The sequence below is a fragment of the Dermacentor variabilis genome, chromosome 1 (assembly GCF_050947875.1).
Source record: "Dermacentor variabilis isolate Ectoservices chromosome 1, ASM5094787v1, whole genome shotgun sequence".
NCBI lineage: Eukaryota > Metazoa > Arthropoda > Arachnida > Ixodida > Ixodidae > Dermacentor > Dermacentor variabilis.
This window is the reverse complement of record NC_134568.1, coordinates 238,580,508-238,598,746: the sequence shown is the minus strand read 5'-3', so window position 1 is coordinate 238,598,746 and position 18,239 is coordinate 238,580,508. Positions and strand designations below refer to the sequence as shown.

Below are 18,239 nucleotides of genomic sequence, written 5' to 3'. Positions count from 1 at the left end.
CTCGCCTTCAGAGATCAATCGTTTCAAGTTGTCTCGCACTTTCAGATAATTCATAGTTTTTTCGGTTGCAGGGCCAAAAGGCCAAAAATCTCCGAAGAGAAGTCGCGCAGTGTCGTCGATGACTTGGGCACCACCGAAACGACGCCGCAACCGGCCCTTGATACGTTACTTCAGCATTTCTTCCGAGGGTCACGCTACGCGCACTGCTGCGCACAATGTTCGAGCGCCTTTCCGGTACAAAGGAATCAGCCTATTGTTATTCCCAGTCTTTATCGTGCGGGCAAGCAGTTGAGAGTCTGAGCTATACACAAAATAACATACGAAAACAGCGCTGGAAAGCCCCGTACACTCTCCCAGTCTGCCGTATAACTTGGCGGGAATCCATGCAAGTGAACCTATCACCAGCGATATCGCGTATCTTCATAGGCGATTAATGCTCTCAACAATGCGTCATTACAGCATTTCCGCAAACTGCGTGAATACGGCGTTGCGACAGTTGTTTGCTGCGTTCCCTCATTGCACTTCGAGTATTGACTAATTGTCGGTGATGTCTCGTACGGCTTATTAGCGTCGTCCTGCAGTTCTCGATGTTCCGAACGACATGTGCCATCATTATGTTAGCTTCGTAGCAACTGGGGCGGGATGTGATCTCCCGTCTATAGGTGGCATAGGACAGGACCGACTCATTTCGCTCCGAAACTTTCTCGAAGCAGATGAGCACTCGGGGTCGGCTACGCGCACCTCTGAGCCCCACATCGCCGGAGTGAGAATAAAGGAACATCTGCCGAACAGAGAGAGAAGGGCCGCCCATGATGTGAATCCATCAGGAAATATTGGAGATCGTAAGTACCACTGATTGTTCCTTCCACTCTTGCACACGCCTTCCATAAGTACAAATAGAATTCGCTGCGAACTTATCCAAGGCCACCAGTGACTATGTGCATTATCTTAACCAGGACAGCTGTCTGCTTGCATGACGTCTTTTGTGCACCAAGAACAGCGGTTGTCATCATGATCAAATGTCCTCCACAATCCCGCCTTGCAGAGTATTCGATTGGGAGGATAAGAGTACCTCTTACAGCCCGAAAAGTGCTCTCCCGGAGGCTGGCAAGAGCACTCTTCGGGGAGAAGTGAGGTGGGAGGGAGGAGGATGGTCGCAGTCGTTCTTTTTTTTTGTGTGTGTGTGTGTGTGTGGACTTGTGACGCCGCGAGGAAACAAATTGCGCTTGTTGTAACGTTGACGAAGGACTAGAGACTGTCTTAGCAGCTGTTTTTCTATCTGGATACAGAGTTCATTCGCTTTTTTTTTTGTGCTGGTTGCAGTGGCCAAACGTTAGGCTATGTAGGGCCTCTTGAACTCGGGCGGCATATATAGTATGTCTTTAGCCAACACTCGAAACAAACTGTGTCCAACGTTATTGCTGTAGAATAATCAGCAGAAGTGACGTCTCCCTATTTCTCTTCCGCGCCATAAGGAACATTCTAGAAGAACACTTCCTTTCCTTCCGCACAGGTTATCTCGCATAACCTTAGAGTGTGAAGAAACTAAAAGGGTGCTGGCCCAATGCACATATGTGTTAAACTGGTAGCTTCAAAAACAATAGAGGTGGTTTTAAAGTAGAAGCGCCAAACGCCTTTGGTAAAGAAATAGTGTCGTCGCCAGTCACACTATTATACATATATGTATACCCCGTATGCAAAAAACCACGGCATAAAATCGATCCCCGTCTTATATACCGATCATTTTTTTCGGACTACACCATTTCTTCTTTTCATTTTTGTTAGAAGTAAAATAGGGGAGAGGGTAGACCTATATTCCAGTTTTTACTATATATATATATATATATATATATATATATATATATATATAGTAAGAACTGGAAAATAGGTCTACCCCCAAACTTTAAATATATATATACATTCATGTCATAAGAAGCCAACAAACAAAGACAGCAAGGACAACACAGGGGAAATAACTTGTACTTAATAATTGAAATAAAGCAATGATAAATTAATGGAAATAAAAGTGGATGAAAAATAAACTTGTCGCAGGTGGGGAGCGATCCCGCGTCTTCGCTATACGCGTGCGATGCTTTACCAATTGAGCTACCGCGGCCCCGTTTTGGCAGAAGTTCAGTTACTGCAAGACTGAAAGAAAAGGAGCTTTCAACTTTGGCGATTGCGTTTAGGTGACGTACATAGAAAACACACCGGATGGCGGGCTTTATTTCAGTAGCTTGCGTAGACCTATTAAGGATACACTAATTCAGTGTTTTTTTTTTCTTTAGGTTGCGTTAGATTTCCTAGACGTCATTGCTCGGATATCACTACATTATAAGTAGGCACTTCTTAGGTATCAAGACAAGCACGAAGCCCGTCTAACTCTGCATAGAAGCCATAACCATGAAAAGCAAGCACGCGCTGCAGTGATATTCCTTTGTAAGGTGACAACGACCGCTTTACAAATCTTTAACATGACCATTGCGTGTCTTCTGTGCAATGTGCGCTAGTAAAGGGCCGCAAATACAGGTTGTTTGTCGCCTATTTATAAGTTTGAAGTTTGCTCTTCGCACCGGCTCTCTGAAGCATATGAAGTATATATTAGTGCACACTCTTTTATAATGGAGAGTTATGAAATGGGAAACCAATATTTGGGGGCTCCAAAAAGCTTTGCGAACGCTGGATACGCAGGATATACGAGCTTGAGAAGGGTTTCTTCACTACCTATTTGCGTCTTGCGCTTGCGGCGCCACTACGGCTAGAAAGCAAAGCTACGATAAATAATAATGTAAAAGATGACATAGGCCTTGCATTCGGTGTATGTTTTTCGGTTCTTCATAAAAACTGAGTGTTAGTACATTACCAGTGGACAATTTATTATGTTTAATTATGTGTGGGTATCTTATTAACCACCATCAGCCAAAGCAATTCATCTTCGGTTCTGCAGTCGTAAACATCCCCCTTTAGGTCTGTACGAGCTCTCGAATCGGCAACTGATCTGAAAGACAGCTGCAATTTAATGCTGAATCTCTATCATATGCATGAGACAAGAGAAAGCGATCGCCTATATCAGCATTTGTTTCTTACGACCGTCACTAGTTGCACAGAAAACAGATCAGAGCCCATATTCACAAGGACTTCTTACGCTAGAATTGTTCTTAAGAAAAAATTCTAGCCAATCCTGATGCTGGACATATTATTAGCCAACGTGGGCGAGCGACGGAAAAAAGAGCTACCGGTCGGAAAGCTTTGTGATAACGGACCCAGATTTGGTCCTACGCGAGAGCCGTCGCTTTGGTAGGTGCTGTCCTGACAATTGACTCAAAGCTTGTGGGCCAAGTATGGGGCGCCACACAGTATATTTATATATATATATATATATATATATATATATATATATATATATATATATATATATATATATATATATATATACCAGAAAAAAAGCAGTTCTGGGTCCGGGTAAATATTCACAGTGAAGTAGACGCGCGTATGCAGCGGTTTATTGACGTTTCGGCCGGGGTCCGGCCTTCATCAGAATACATTGCATGGTTTCAGTACAGTTAATATACATGTGCCTATCAACCAAATGAAGATACGTTTACATGAAAAACAAATAAAATGGGCGAACAAAATGCATCCGAATCGTTCAAAAGATAGCTGATACGTGTATATACCGATGGCGATTGCAAACACATCATCTAAAATACACAGCATAAAAACGCACCGAAATGCATTGTAAGAACCAATGGCCACGTGGCAACAAAACGTCAATATGTGCTCAATATGTGCTATGTTATCAAGCAAACACAGACACAGAAAAAGGGGAATAGCGACGTACTAGTAGAAGAAGGGACAAGTGACGGGCTACAAAGACAGGCAACTCAATTTTCCTACACATTCATTCATACCACACGCGACGGTATCAAACTTATACATAAAGAAGGATTCGCGGGCTTCTCTATCATAATTCGAACGAAATCCAGATTCAAGCAACGTGACTCTCAGTTTATCAAATGAGTGGTCAGGAAGATGCACGTGTCTTGAGATGGGCAGGTTGGGCAACGTGTTAGCGTGGGATTTATGATTGTTAAAGCGGAATCTGAAAGGCCCTTCTGTTTGTCCGATGTACCGTTTTTTTGCAGACCGTACATTCAAGCATGTATATTACGTTTTTTGTGTCGCAGTCGAAATCGCCTTTGATTTTTAAACAAAAGTTTGAAGACGTACTAGTAACCTGTTGCGATGTCACCATGTAGGGGCATACTTTACATCGCGGTTTCGACAAGGATGGCATCCGATGGCATCAGGGCAGTCAGTCTTAGATGATGATGCTAGTATGTCTCGAATATTTCTAGCTTTACGGTATACTGCTTTAGGCGGATCAGAGAATATGTTTTTGAGGCGTTCACTTTGCATTAGAATATTGTGGTGTTTCTTTAATACATGCGAAACACTTGAGACTGACGCAGTGTGGGTTAGGACAAGATTTGTCTGGGGTGAGGGAGTCGGTTTGTTCTTAATGCAAAGAAGCGTCCTTCGGTCATGCACGTCTGCGCGTTTTATTGCATCGTCAATTAATTGTGGTGGGTAATTTTGTTTGGCTAAAGCGTTTTTTAGGGTACCGCAATTCTTTTGAAACTCTGATTGCGCAGAACAAATTCTTTTAAAACGTAAGGCTTGGCTATAAGGAATGCTAGTCTTGCAATGTTTAACGTGACTGCTATCGAAGTGCAAATATTGACATCTATCTGTCGGCTTTTTGTATAGGGCAGTAGACAGTTTATCATTTAGCACTGAAACGCTGACGTCAACGAAGTTAATAGTAGATGCAGAATACAAGTGAGAAAATGATATGGATGGATGGGCATTGTTAAAGTCGGATATGAAAGAAAGCAGTTCCTGTTCCCCATGAGGCCAAATCAGAAAAACATCGTCAATGTAGCGTTTGTAATAAAAAGGTTTTAACGTCCTGGTTAGCAAAAATTTTTCTTCTAGCTGACCCATAAATATATTGGCGTAGTTCGGGCCAATTCGCGTACCCATAGACGTCCCACTAACTTGCACATAGTTCTGTCCTTCAAATTCGAAGTTATTTAGTTTTAAAATAAGGGCTAGCAAAGTTGTCAATGTGTCGCTATCGATGAGTTTCTTGGGTGATACACATTCGTAGCAATTGACGACAGCCATGATGCAATCAGAATGTGGAATGTTAGTATACAAAGATGCTACATCAAGTGTGACCAAAAGAGAACCTTGAGGAATAATGAGATCGATTATATCCGACAGGAAGTGGGTAGTGTCTCTTACGTAAGAGGCAAACGTAGTTGGGATATGACTAATCAGGGAATCTACGTAGCTGGACAAATTTTCTGTGACTGTACCAATACCAGAAATGATGGGACTACCTGGGTTGTTTATCTTATGAATTTTAGGTAAAAGGTAAAAACGACCAGCAACAGGACTTAGTGGAATTAGAGAATGAACCGCATTGTCAGGCACCTTTTTCTTCTTGACAAGATCTAGCACTGTGCTTTTGATCAAAGATTTATATTGCTCAGTGGGGTCATGATCAAGGCGTTTATAAAACGTCGCGTCTGCTAGCTGTCTGTGGGCCTCTGCGGCGTAATCGGACTTGTTCATTATGACAACAGCACCACCTTTGCCAGCAGGCTTAATGACGATGTCTTTGCGAGAGGACAGGGTATTTAGTGCTTTCATTTCGCTGGCGGACAAATTACGGCGGAAGGGTGCTTGTTTTTGATACAATTGTAGAACGTCTCGTTGTACTGCTTTGATATACATGTCCAAAAATCTATCGCGCTGTGTAGGAGGGACCCAGCGCTTGCCAGAGGGTAACGCGTGTTTCGAATTGCTTAAATTGGAGCGGTCATGGAAGTATTCGAGCCAGCGTAAGTTACGGGCGAAATTATCCAAATCTTTCAGTAGTTGAAATTCATTATGTCCACCTGTTGCTGGACAAAAATTAAGACCACGACGTAGAACACTGCACTCCTCAGCTGTTAGCTGAATGTCCGAAATATTAACAATATTATTCTGCTCCTGATGGGCAAACCTACTAACAGAGGATGACGAAGAAGTGCCAGAGTGTACTTCTAGAGGTTTGGTTTGAAGAGGGGCAGAGTTGAATACCTTGTCCTGGCTTCCAGAAGAGCACAAAACACCATCACGGGACAGTTTCTTGGCTTTCATTGCGTAGATTTCATTCCGTATTTTGGTTGCGAATTCCTCTAATGCGGCGGATTGGCTAGAGGACAAGTTTAAGCTCGCAGCAATTTGACTTTCTTGGTTCATGAATTTCTTATTGGAAGAACTATAGTGATCTAACATGACACGGGTGAGTTGTAGTGAAGCATTTGTTAGTATGTTATCCCATCTAGCTATATTGCGCTCAGACATGTCCGACAGAGCTGGTTTTACAACAATACGGAGACCCTTTGGTGCAACAGCCGCAGCTAGGTAGGTATTTAGCGTATCTACATGTAGAGCATGGCGAATTCTTTTTTCTGTAATCTTCTATAGCCTTAGAAATGCATTTGAACAGAGGTAAGAAATATTGTTACCCGGAGACACAGCCTTTAGTTAATTCGCCGGAGCATCATCCACGGTTTTCGTGTGGGCTCTGAGAAACTCGTAGCGGGGACCTTTTGGGGGAGGAACCTGTAGCGTCCTGTGCTGAAGGCGACTGTTCAGCTGACGGAGCTATCACTGCGGCGTTCTTTGGGCGATTCTTTGAAGCAGCCTTCTTGCGGTTCTTTGAAGCAGCCTTCTTGCGATGGACCTGTGTCTTTCGATTGTGGGGTGATGACTCCTTTTGAGAGGGACTACCATTCGTTGTCTGTCCTATCAATAACGCCGGGTCAGAAGATGGGCCTTCAACGCTCGGTTCCTTAGTGCAGTGCTGAGGCGGATTGCTGGGAGCACTGTCTAACCAAGAATGGTACATAGCACTGGACGGCTTGTAACAGAGGTGCCGAATGTGACAGGCCATGAGTGAGACGCCTTCGAAGTTCGGGTGTAAACCATCAGCTGCGAGCACGCGGTGCGGGGGGAGCCATTCAAACCCATGGTCCAGCAAAAATACTAGTCGAGAGCGACTGCAGAATTTTTTCAACCGGGTGTTGAAATAACACGCTTCTTGGTTAAAGCAGCGAACAAATGTGGCGCTGGGGTACTCTCGTCGGCGGTTCCTGGTCCTTGGTAGTATGAGAGTGGCATAGATTCTGGTGATTTCAGGACGTTCCTTGGCGATGTGATTGATGACTTCACAGTAACTTTGGAAAGCTTTTCGGGCTGATACTCGAGCTAGGTCGATGGTGCCTACATGAAGAACGATTGTTGTGGTGTACTGGGGGACGAAATCCAATAGTGCTGGTACGTCACTGATTGATGCACCGCACTGAGACACAAACGCTGGCGTTTCGTTCACCGCAGGATCGAAGTACTGGTAAATATGCTTCGTCTGGGAGTCACCTACAACGGTCAGTGACGGAGCTCTCTTTGGGTACTTCCAGTAGACGTGCTTCAACGCGGTCTTCTCCGGAACCCCCCCCCCCCCCATTGTTCCAATATACCAGAAAAAAAGGCAGTTCTGGGTCCGGGTAAATATTCACAGTGAAGTGGACGCGCGTATGAAGCGGTTTATTGACGTTTCGGCCGGGGTCCGGCCTTCATCAGAATACATTGCATGGTGTCAGTACAGTTAATATACATGTGCCTATCAACCAAATGAAGATACGTTTACATGAAAAACAAATAAAATGGGCGAACAAAATGCATCCGAATCGTTCAAAGGATAGCTGACACGTGTCACGTTGCTTGAATCTGGATTTCGTTCGAATTATGATAGAGAAGCCCGCGAATCCTTCTTTATGTATAAGTTTGATACCGTCGCGTGTGGTATGAATGAATGTGTAGGAAAATTGAGTTGCCTGTCTTTGTAGCCCGTCACTTGTCCCTTCTTCTACTAGTACGTCGCTATTCCTCTTTTTCTGTGTCTGTGTTTGCTTGATAACATAGCACATATTGACGTTTTGTTGTCACGTGGCCATTGGTTTTTACAATTCATTTCGGTGCGTTTTTATGCTGTGTATTTTAGATGATATGTTTGCAAACGCCATCGGTATATACACGTGTCGGCTATCCTTTGAACGATTCGGATGCATTTTGTTCGCCCATTTTATTTGTTTTTCATGTAAACGTATCTTCATTTGGTTGATAGGCGCATGTATATTAACTCTAGTGACATCATGCAATGTATTCTGATGAAGGCCGGACCCCGGCCGAAACGTCAATAAACCGCTTCATACGCGCGTCTACTTCACTGTGTATATATATATATATATATATATATATATATATATATATATATATATATATATATATATATATATATATATATAACACATGTACGCGAAGCCACCAACCATCTCGGCTCGCCCATATCCTGGCACCCGCAGCAGCCGCAGCCAAGCTAGAAAAGAGGCGCGCTTTGCTCCTCTAGCGCGGCGCGCACTGGATTACGTGACTTCCAGCTTTGGGTGCGCGGGAAGACAGCGCGCGTCACGCCGCCATCCTTTTCCGCTTGCCCTCGCATGCTTTCTCTCGCACCTGCAGCATACGTCGAGTGGGCCGCTCATTATCCTCGCATTTATTCGGGGCAGCACGGCGGCGGCAAAATGTGCACAATATCATTATAATTGCTATCGCACTTAAACGCCAACAAAAGCACCAGGTAGTCCATACCCGCTATATAAAGAATGTTTCAGCCAACACTTTCAAAATTTTTAAAATTGCCTGTGGCAGAGAGCGCAATTCTAGGCCATGAGTTGGTCTACTCGAAGCGGCTGATATTACTTGCCCAAAAAATTGAAATGCTTAGTCGACTAATTCATAAAAAATCACTAGTTGAGTTTTTAAGTAATATCCCAATTTACAAATTCTAGCTGTTGAGATTGCAAGGCAAACCCACTTGAAAGGAATTGTGTGGATGACACCGTTTACGAGTATGCACCGTCAACCTTGCGGTAAAAAATGCCCTGTCATCCCACTCACTTTCTCAACAAAACATCGTTTTATGCACTGAAGCGGAAAAGTAACTGAAACGCCAATGCATTTCTCCCCAAAGCTCGAGAATTAATATCTCGAAAGTGGTGTCATCCTGAGAACTCGTTCCAAGTGGATCCGCCTTGCAAACTCCCCTTGTGTACACCGGGCTCTAGCGCGGACGATGTCGACGAGGTCGACTTGAAACGGTCCATTTAAACCTCGACCTTATTCTGAAGAGTCGAAAGGTGAATTCTTTGTTACTTCAGCAGAGCGTGCCCCCTGAACATGTGCCAGGACATCGTGATGAGCTGTGCGTCCAGAAGAGAAATTGCTTTTATTAAGGCTGATATTATGAAAATATTGCATTTAAATGTGCAAGGGTTTAACAGTTCGTTGCAGTAAGCAGAACTGATTAGTATAGTCCAAGCTGTAATTTCCCATGTGACGTGCTTGCAAGAAACTAAAATGAATTTATTTTCTTTATAACGTCCTTGCATTCAAATGCCTGTTTAATCAGGATTGTGATTTTTTTTCTTTTCCAACATTTAGTTTCAGAGGAGTAGGTGTGATTTTAATCGTACCCTTTTGAGAGATAATTACGTCTTTTACGTCTCGTCTAGCCCTATCATTACTGGGTGCACATAATGTGCACAGAGCTAAGTTCGTCTCGGCGTGGCAACGTGGTCCGCAGGCTCCACCACGCTTACGTCCCACGCCTTTGTCTCCCGTTTAAACGCTCTGCACTTTCCGCCGTCTTCCGTGTGGGTCTCTGATAACCGGTCTGTTATCCTCAAGCTGTGCCTCTCCTTTTCCGTCTTGTGAATGGTGTATGTCAGCGTCAGTGTATTGCGCTCTATACGCGCGTCACTTGTTAGATCTAGACCGGACGACCGAGGCGCACTTGAAACGCATACGCACTTATACTCTTTCATTAAGGAGCGCGCACTGCATCACCATGCTTCTGGAGAACTAGCTGCAACAACAGCAAATCTCCGCATCGCGCCGATCTCCCATCTCGACACGAGCTTGGCGGCGCTTCAACGCTTTCAGCGCCTCTTCGCTGCCTCTTCTTTAGCAGCGGCCGCGAGATGGTGTGGGCATAACCCCTGTCCTTATTCAGATTCATTACGGTACGCAAAGCACTCGCTTTTAGGCCAGCAGGAGCCATGGACTCCGCGAATGTGAGGCGGCACCTGCTGCTGCGCTTCGTGTGCGTGATCGGTTCGAGTCGCATATTGAGGCAATGGCGTGTTTGGCCATGTAAGCCAACGTGGATATCAACCTCACCTTTTATGTTTAGAGAGCTGCCTCAGGTCCCTTCTCAAGCTGCTGAATCTGCGCGCTTCTCCGTCACATGAAAAAGTGAAGGCGGCGTTGCGCTCCATGAAGCATGGCTCGGCCCTCGGGCCGAATGTGTTGCATATTGAGCTTCCACCTAGCTGCCATTTTGGAATGAAACTGGGGTCTCCTTTACCTCGATTATCCGCAGGTGCTTTCTGGATAACGTTTTCCCAGTCAGCTTTTGAAATGACGGCATTGTGCTCATGCCGAAGTGGCGAATTGATTACAAGATTTTCTTGGTCAGTATCGTTCGGCGCTTGGGGGTCTTGATGAGCTTCTTTCTTTACCGTCATCAGGCTTGTTCGCTTTGACAACGCATGACACCATAGCTCATACGATGTCAAAGTCTGCCCGTGGTCTCCTGGTCACGTTGAACCGTGAAAGGGCATACGACCGAGCAGAACACGCGTACATATTTTGTGTCCTGAAAACGTTTGGCTTTCCTCAACCTTTTTGCGAAACGACTGAGGGAGGTCTACACTAACCTACACAGCATCTTGTTCACTGAGGCCGGCAAAGCGCCCTCTTTGCCATTACTCGATGGGTTCCTCGGGAACCTTCACCATTCGTCGGTAGTCCTGAGCCATATTGTAATGCTTTATTTCAAGGGTTATTACCCGCCGTGGTTGCTCAGTGGCTATGGTGTTGGGTTGCTGAGCACGAGGTCGTGGGATCGAATCCGGGCCGCGGCGGCCCTATTTCGATGGGGGTGAAATGTGAAAACACCCGTGTATTTAGATGCACGTTAAAGAACCCCAGGTGGTCGAAACTTCCGGAGTCCTCTACTACGGCGAGCCTCATAATCAGATAGTAGTTTTGGCACGTTAAACCCCATAATTTATTTCAAGGGTTATTCATGCGTGCGAAACCTTCAGCTCCCTGGCAGCAATGCTGCCAAAGTGAAAACTCTCACAGACGACACTACATTGTACTTCGCACTTGAGGATAGCCTATCACGCTGCCTTCGCCTCTCCATTGCGTATGGTCTCATATTGGACAAAGCTCCTACTATTCCAAAATGAAGATATTTGTTCATTACCTTACGAAACTGTAGACTGAAGCATCCTTTTTATATACAACTAGGCGCATCTCATCGTATATCAGCTTTTGTAATCATTATGGCATTTCTGACTCCGTGTGGTCGGATGCGCCCGAAGATATCAAAGCCGAATATTTAATATTCGCGAGAATTTGACCTTCCACTTCTTGAGCGGAGAAATTCGCGCAGTCCATCTTTCGCGGCACTACCTAGTATCTCTATAACGAAGTTCAACCACCCAACCTACCTACCTGCCTACCTACCTACCTACCTACCTGAAGATTAAAGGCCTAACCAAATCCGTCCCATCCAATCTTAAACAAAAAATAGATTGTCCTATATTTAAATCACTTATGGTAGATGCATGCCACGAAGGCTTTTCGTCCACACTAGAAATTCAGATCACCAAGGCTATGCAGGATGCTATGCGTTGTAAGAGTTGTCGGACGATCCCACCGCTGTCAACCAGATGTAGGATTCGTCGGACGATCTCGCCGCTGCCACCATTTGAAGGAGTTGAAGGTCGTAGAGAGGAACTCGGTGAACAGGATTTATTTACATTATTTACATCTTAGACAAGACATACATCGACAGTCTAGCGTGATTCCCATATGGAGCCCGCAAGACTAACATACAGCAAACAGCTTACGAGCACACAGCTCACTAGTACATTTGGAGCATGACAACGAGCACGCACCTCACTAGTACATTTCGAGCACGACAACGAGCACTCAGCTCACCACGACGAGCACACAGCGAGCACACCCAGCTGCCGACAATCCCTGCTTATAAGCTCTCTGCTCGACGTCATAGTTCGACGTCATTCAAGATGACCCGCCCTTTTGGAGGATGAGGGCTGTCATACACATGCCGCACACACACACAGGTGTAAAGGTCCGGAGCCGACGTTAGAGGTTGGTGGTTTCAGCCCAAAGCCTGCTTCGTCGAACTCCTTCAGTCGCAACGGCGACGAGTCTAGAGGTTGGCGATTGCGTTCCAAGATGAGGTTACCACCGCTGGCGTAACTGGCTGGCAAACTTGCACTGCAGCTGGCCGTTCTTAACAGCGTTTATATCGGCCATTGGAGAAATGCACATATTTTTATACGGAAATACAGAGCCTCCGTGCAATCCGCCGGTGATCGGAGCGACGGTACAGACGGACTAAATCGGTTTACAACCTTAGAGAGGCCAGACGTCTTCAAAAGAAAATTCAACGTCGTCTTGCAGTGCTGCGAAATCAACGCTGGAAATCCTTTTGTGAGTCTCTCGATCCGCGTAAACCTCTGTCAGTTGTCTAGAGAACAGTCCGCGGACTTCGAACAGCTCCTCAACAGCGCTGGCCATTTAAATCTCTAGCCCTCCGTCAAGGCCGCCGAGAAGTCAACGTAGCCGAAGATTACTGCGCAAGGATCGCGTGTCCAGCGTTCACCCATTCACCTCGGGCACCTATTCCTATTATTGTACCCCCTTGCTCCTGAGATCCTCGTATGGACGCTTCTTTCTCCATCGAAGGACTGGAGGCGGCACTTGCTGGCTGCAGACGATCTTCGTCACCAGGACCCGATGACATCACATACTCTGCGCTTGCAAACCTTGGTCAAGAGGCCAGAGATGCACTTCTTGGCCTATACAATGCATCATGGCGTGACAGTCTGGTCCCTACCACGTGGAAATCCAGTCGCCTTATTCCACTCCTCAAGCCTGTCAAGTCTCCACTGGAATTGTCATCTTACCGTCCGATAGCACTGGCCAGCTGTGTGGGCAGCAAAGTAATGAAGAGCATAATCCTTACACGGTTAGAATGGTACTTGGAATTTTACAACGTCTATCTAGAGGTAATGGCTGGATTTCGACGCGGACGCTCGTCAATAGATAGCGTTATTGACCTTGTAACACATGTACAGCACCAGAAACATCTAAAGCGAATCACTGCGGCCTTATTCCTTGATGTTAAAGGTGCATACGACAATGTCCATCATCATGCGATTCTGGACGCCTTAGAATCTGTAGGGATTGGTGGACACGCCTTTCGCTGGATACGCAGCTATTTGAATGAAATATATTTCTTTATTTTGACTGAAGACGGACCAACGACGTCTAGCTATACCAGTCGTGGTGTACCGCAAGGCGGAGTACACAGCCCAACCCTGTTCGACCTGGTGCTCGTTAGTCTCGCCGATTCGTTACAGTAAACCGTTCAGTCTCCGTATATGCAGACGACATTTGCATATGGGCTTCAGGAGTGACACGTCTACAAGTCCGCGCACTACTTCAGAAGGCTTCGACGGCCGTGTCAACATACCTAAGTAGGCAAGGCCTAGAGCTTTCCCCGGAGAAATGTGCACTCGTTGCCTTTACTCGCAAAGCGATGGCCCCGTATGCTTTGGGGATTAATGACCAAACTGTACGACACAGACGAACGCACCGCTTTCTTGGCGTCATCATTGATAGGGACTTGTCTTGGAGTCCTCCCGTCTCGTACATGACAAAGCGTTTGGCCGCCATCGTGGACCTTCTTGCATTTCTCCGCGGGAAGTCGTGGGGCGCAACAGTATCATCAATGTTGCAACTATATAAAGCACTGTTTTTGGGCTTCCTGCGGTACAGCTTACCTGTACTAGGAAATACTTGCGCTACAAATATCCGCAAACTTCAGAGTGTGCAAGCACAAGCACACAAAACTTGTCTCGGTCTCCCCAAAACTACGTAATGGATTGCGACAGTGGCCATTGCCGGAGACACTCCTTTGGCAGCCTATATAAATACAAATATCCTGAGAGCACATATCCGACACCTGACTCGGATTCCCTCACACCATCTTACTTGCTTGCCAGCAAAGAGGCCACATTCAACTTTTGCCAAAAGTGTTGTAAGACATCAGTCCTACTTGCCATCAGAATTTACGCCAGCTACACGATTATCAGATCCATTGTGGTGTCTGCACCAGCCGCAAGTGAAAATGACAATTCCAGGAATCAGACAGAAAGCTGGAGCGCCGTTGCAAGCTTTGAAACAAGCAACTTTGGAACATATTCACAACGTACATAGATTCCGGCAACATGTCTACACAGATGGTTCGGTAAAACTCAACACTTCAGCTGCTGCAGTCATCATCGCGGCAAAATCTGACGAAATAAAATTAAAAACTTCATGCGTGACCACATCAACGGGTGCTGAACTTGCGGCACTCCGTGCTGCACTTGATTTCATTAATCAGGAACCACCACAACAATGGACAGTCTTTAGTGACTCCAAGGCAGTCCTTCAGTGCATACAAAGCCCAATGCGCCACGGACTCAATGAACAACTAGCCTCAGAAATTCTACACATGTATCATCGCAGCCATGACCAAGGACACAACATAATCTTTAAGGGCTTCAAGGACATTGCAGCATCAGCGGGAATGACCACGCCGACGAAGCCGCCCGATCTGCGCATGAAAGTGGTCAACGTGTTTTGATTCCGATTTCGCGAACAGACGCTGCGGCTGGGCTGCGATTGATGTCTCATGAATGTACTTTGCCCCTGTGGGACTCGAACGTTTTCATTATGTGTCGCTTGCGTTCGTTGTTTCCGGATATCCGGATGCATCTATCACCTGGGTTACCAGGACGTGAACAGGCCATGCTGTACCGTCTGTGGCTAGGCGTTGTATTTACAAACTCATATGCCTTCCTTATTGGAATGGTCAACAACTCCACTTGCGACACATGCAGCAGCGATGAGACACTCGCACACATTATCTGTGTCTGCCCATGATACAGCGCCTAGAGACAAGTGATGTGCAGAGTACTGGACCAGTTGGACAATCGTCCACTATCAGAACTCAAATTTTAGGTCAGTACTCCCACAGAACATCCACGCTAAAGGCCCTACTCGCGTTATTAAGGTTCCTGCGGTCTGCGGGGCTTCACGACAGACTGTAAGAACGCCGCTGCCTACCGCTTTGTAATGCACGCGGTTTGGTCGTGCTCGTCTCTATTTCTTTCTATCTCCCCCTTCTGCTCTTTTTCTCTTTTTATCCCCCTTCACCCTTCCCCCGTGCAGTGCAGCCAACCGGAACTGCCTCTGGTTAACCTCCCTGCCTTTCTGTGCATCCTTTTCTCTCTCTCTCTCTCAACCCCCATTATGCATTTCGTCATCTCTTCAGTCACTCCACTGTTCCATTTTCTGGTCACGTTATCTTTCCTGCTGTGTCTAGTGCAAGTTGACAAATTCCACGCGCGAGTTCTCGCGAGGTCTCGCGTGAGTTCTAACCTGGGCATTCATCTTCGGCAGTTGCTGCCAAACGTGCGTCTCAACAAAGGCCCCCAGTCGCTAACGTTCCAGATGTTCTATGCAACTGCCGTAGCATTTTATCACTGTGTGCAGCTGAGCTGTCCCAGAGTAGACGTGATTGCTAGTCCCATCATTGACACGACAGTGGCCTTACTGTTCCCACCAGTTTCCCCAGCGCGTGCTACTCACGCCAGACAGGTGTCATGAGGAAGGCTAACTGCGTGTTTTCTGTCTCGTTCCCTCCGCGACTTCGCGTGGCGCCTCAGGTTGGGCGTGCTTGCCACTCTTGACCGCCTGGCGCAACGGGAAATGGTCCAGTCAGCAGCATGTCCGAACTGTCACTGCACGAGACGAACCAGCATGTTCTGCGGCAAGAGGTTATTGCTAGAGCTTTCTGGAGGTCCATGAATGCAAGATTTTGCGGCCCTAGAATAAATCGTTTCATTTCTTCTGGGCATTGCTCGCTGGGCCGCTTCAGGGGGCTTCTCCTTATTGCAGAAGCCTTCTTTGTGACGGAACCACTGCGAGGTGGCTGCCGTTGGCTGCCGCCCTCTCTCTTTACGATCTTAGAGCGGTTGCATTTGGAGCTTCTGTCTGTTTAGTCGCAGGAGCTCTTCTTCCTTGGCGAAGAAGAATTTCTTCGACAGTGGTTCTCTCCTTAGTGTCGGTCTCCGAAGGGCCCTTGAAACTCGCTTTTCGTCCGGCCTGGTTTTGGTAGACCGATGTTTTTCAATGTTCACTTCCATTGCACGTGATGTACAGATAACACAGTATTCGTTGCTAAACAATGGTGCATGTCTGGAAATTTATGCTACATAGATGATACATATTTTAAAATCTATGTCATCCATTCTGTTCATTTATGTCACTGTGTATAAGTGAAGCGCCTCGATTGCTCTTCTGCGATTCTTGTGAAGCTGCAGTACATAAGATAAGCATCTTCGTACATAATATAGGGTGCAGTGAACTACAGCTGGAGTTGGGACGCTGGTGTGATTAGAGTTGTTAATCGTCGAGAAACACCTAAATGCCAACTTAAAACCTCCCAGAATAGTAGACGAAGAATTTTAAAAAACCATGCACATCCCACGGGCACTATGACAGCTGGTATAGCAAAGCTGTGGTAAGCACGTCAAGACGAAACGACGCCTCGCAACCGCCAGCCAAGTCAGCGGAGAAACACGAGACAGCCCCACCACTGACCGCAGTCTAAACCTTTGGATGCCAAAAAAGAGCTCTCGCGCGAAAGCACGTGCACCTCAAAGTGCTGGTTTGCGTTTACACAGGAGACAAGTGCGCGTGTGATTAAGACCGCATACTCTTCCGACCACGAAAACGGGAGAGCGCCAACGAAAGCTGTTCGCTTTAATAAAGGAATAATGTGTTTGAAGGCGCACATTTGTTGCACTCAGAACATTTAGGTAACGCTTGTTGTTTCATTGCGTAATTCCGTAAAGAAGAGAGACTACCACTGGCACATCTACAGGGTACAGATGATTGTACAGAAATAACGCCTCGACTTATACGTATAGCCATGCATATAAGCCGACTCGTACGTAATATATGCGCTATCTTGTGTTGAACTATACGGCGAGGCAGCAGAATTCTGGTTATTCATTATTTGAGTGACCATCGTGAAGTTCGTAAAAAATAATTGACAGACATCTTAGCATAAGCCAAAGAGGATGAAGGCGGAAGCCTGCGCGCTCAAAATACATTTATTAAATAAATTGGCATTCCATTCCAAGGTAATTCAAGGAATGGAACCGTCCCATTACCTTGGAAGACTGCTCTCGCAGTACTCATCCCCAAACCTGGAAAAACACCTAGCGTTGACAACTTGAGGCCCATCTCGCTTACATCCTGTGTGGGTAAGGTAGCGGAGCACGCGGTCCTGAATCGACTCTCCCGGTTCCTGGAGAATAACGGCATTTACCCCCATAGTATGATAGGATTCAGACCAGGCCTATCCACACAGGATACCATGAAACTGATTAAGCATCAAATCATAGACAACGACTCTAGCGACACTCGGGCCGTTTTGGGGCTTGATCTTGAGAAGGCCTTCGACAACGTTCTACATTCGCATATCCTTGCCTCGATAACTCGGCTCAATCTGGGTGAGAGATTTTACAACTATGTTAGATCGTTCCTCTCGGATAGGAAAGCTACCCTCCGGATGGCTGATCTCGAATCACAACCGCTGGAACTTGGCGAGAGGGGCACCCCACAGGGGTCAATCATTTCCCCCTGTTTATTCAATATAGTCATGGTCGACCTAAGCGAAAAGCTTCTCAAGATTGAAGGCATCAAACACACTATCTATGTTGACGATATAACTATATGATGCACAGAAGGCAATGATGGTCACGTTGAGGGAGCTTTAAGGACGCTATAGACACTATCGAAACCTATCTCAAACCCACCGGTCTCAGATGCTTCCCCTTGGAGTCGGAACTCTTACTGTATAGTCCCAAGAAACGCGATCCAAGGCAGAAGGGGTGGACATC

The 18,239-nt window shown here is 46.2% G+C and overlaps 1 protein-coding gene across 1 annotated transcript in view; it reads left to right on the top strand.

Annotated features, from left to right (window-relative positions):
• Nucleotides 1-18,239, top strand: part of LOC142560195 (uncharacterized) — a 64,230-nt gene that overhangs the window by 29,395 nt on the left and 16,596 nt on the right. The window contains exon 2 of the mRNA XM_075672117.1: nt 714-842. Within this exon, the coding sequence (XP_075528232.1) occupies nt 714-842 (129 nt within the window). The remainder of the gene's footprint in view (nt 1-713; nt 843-18,239) is intronic.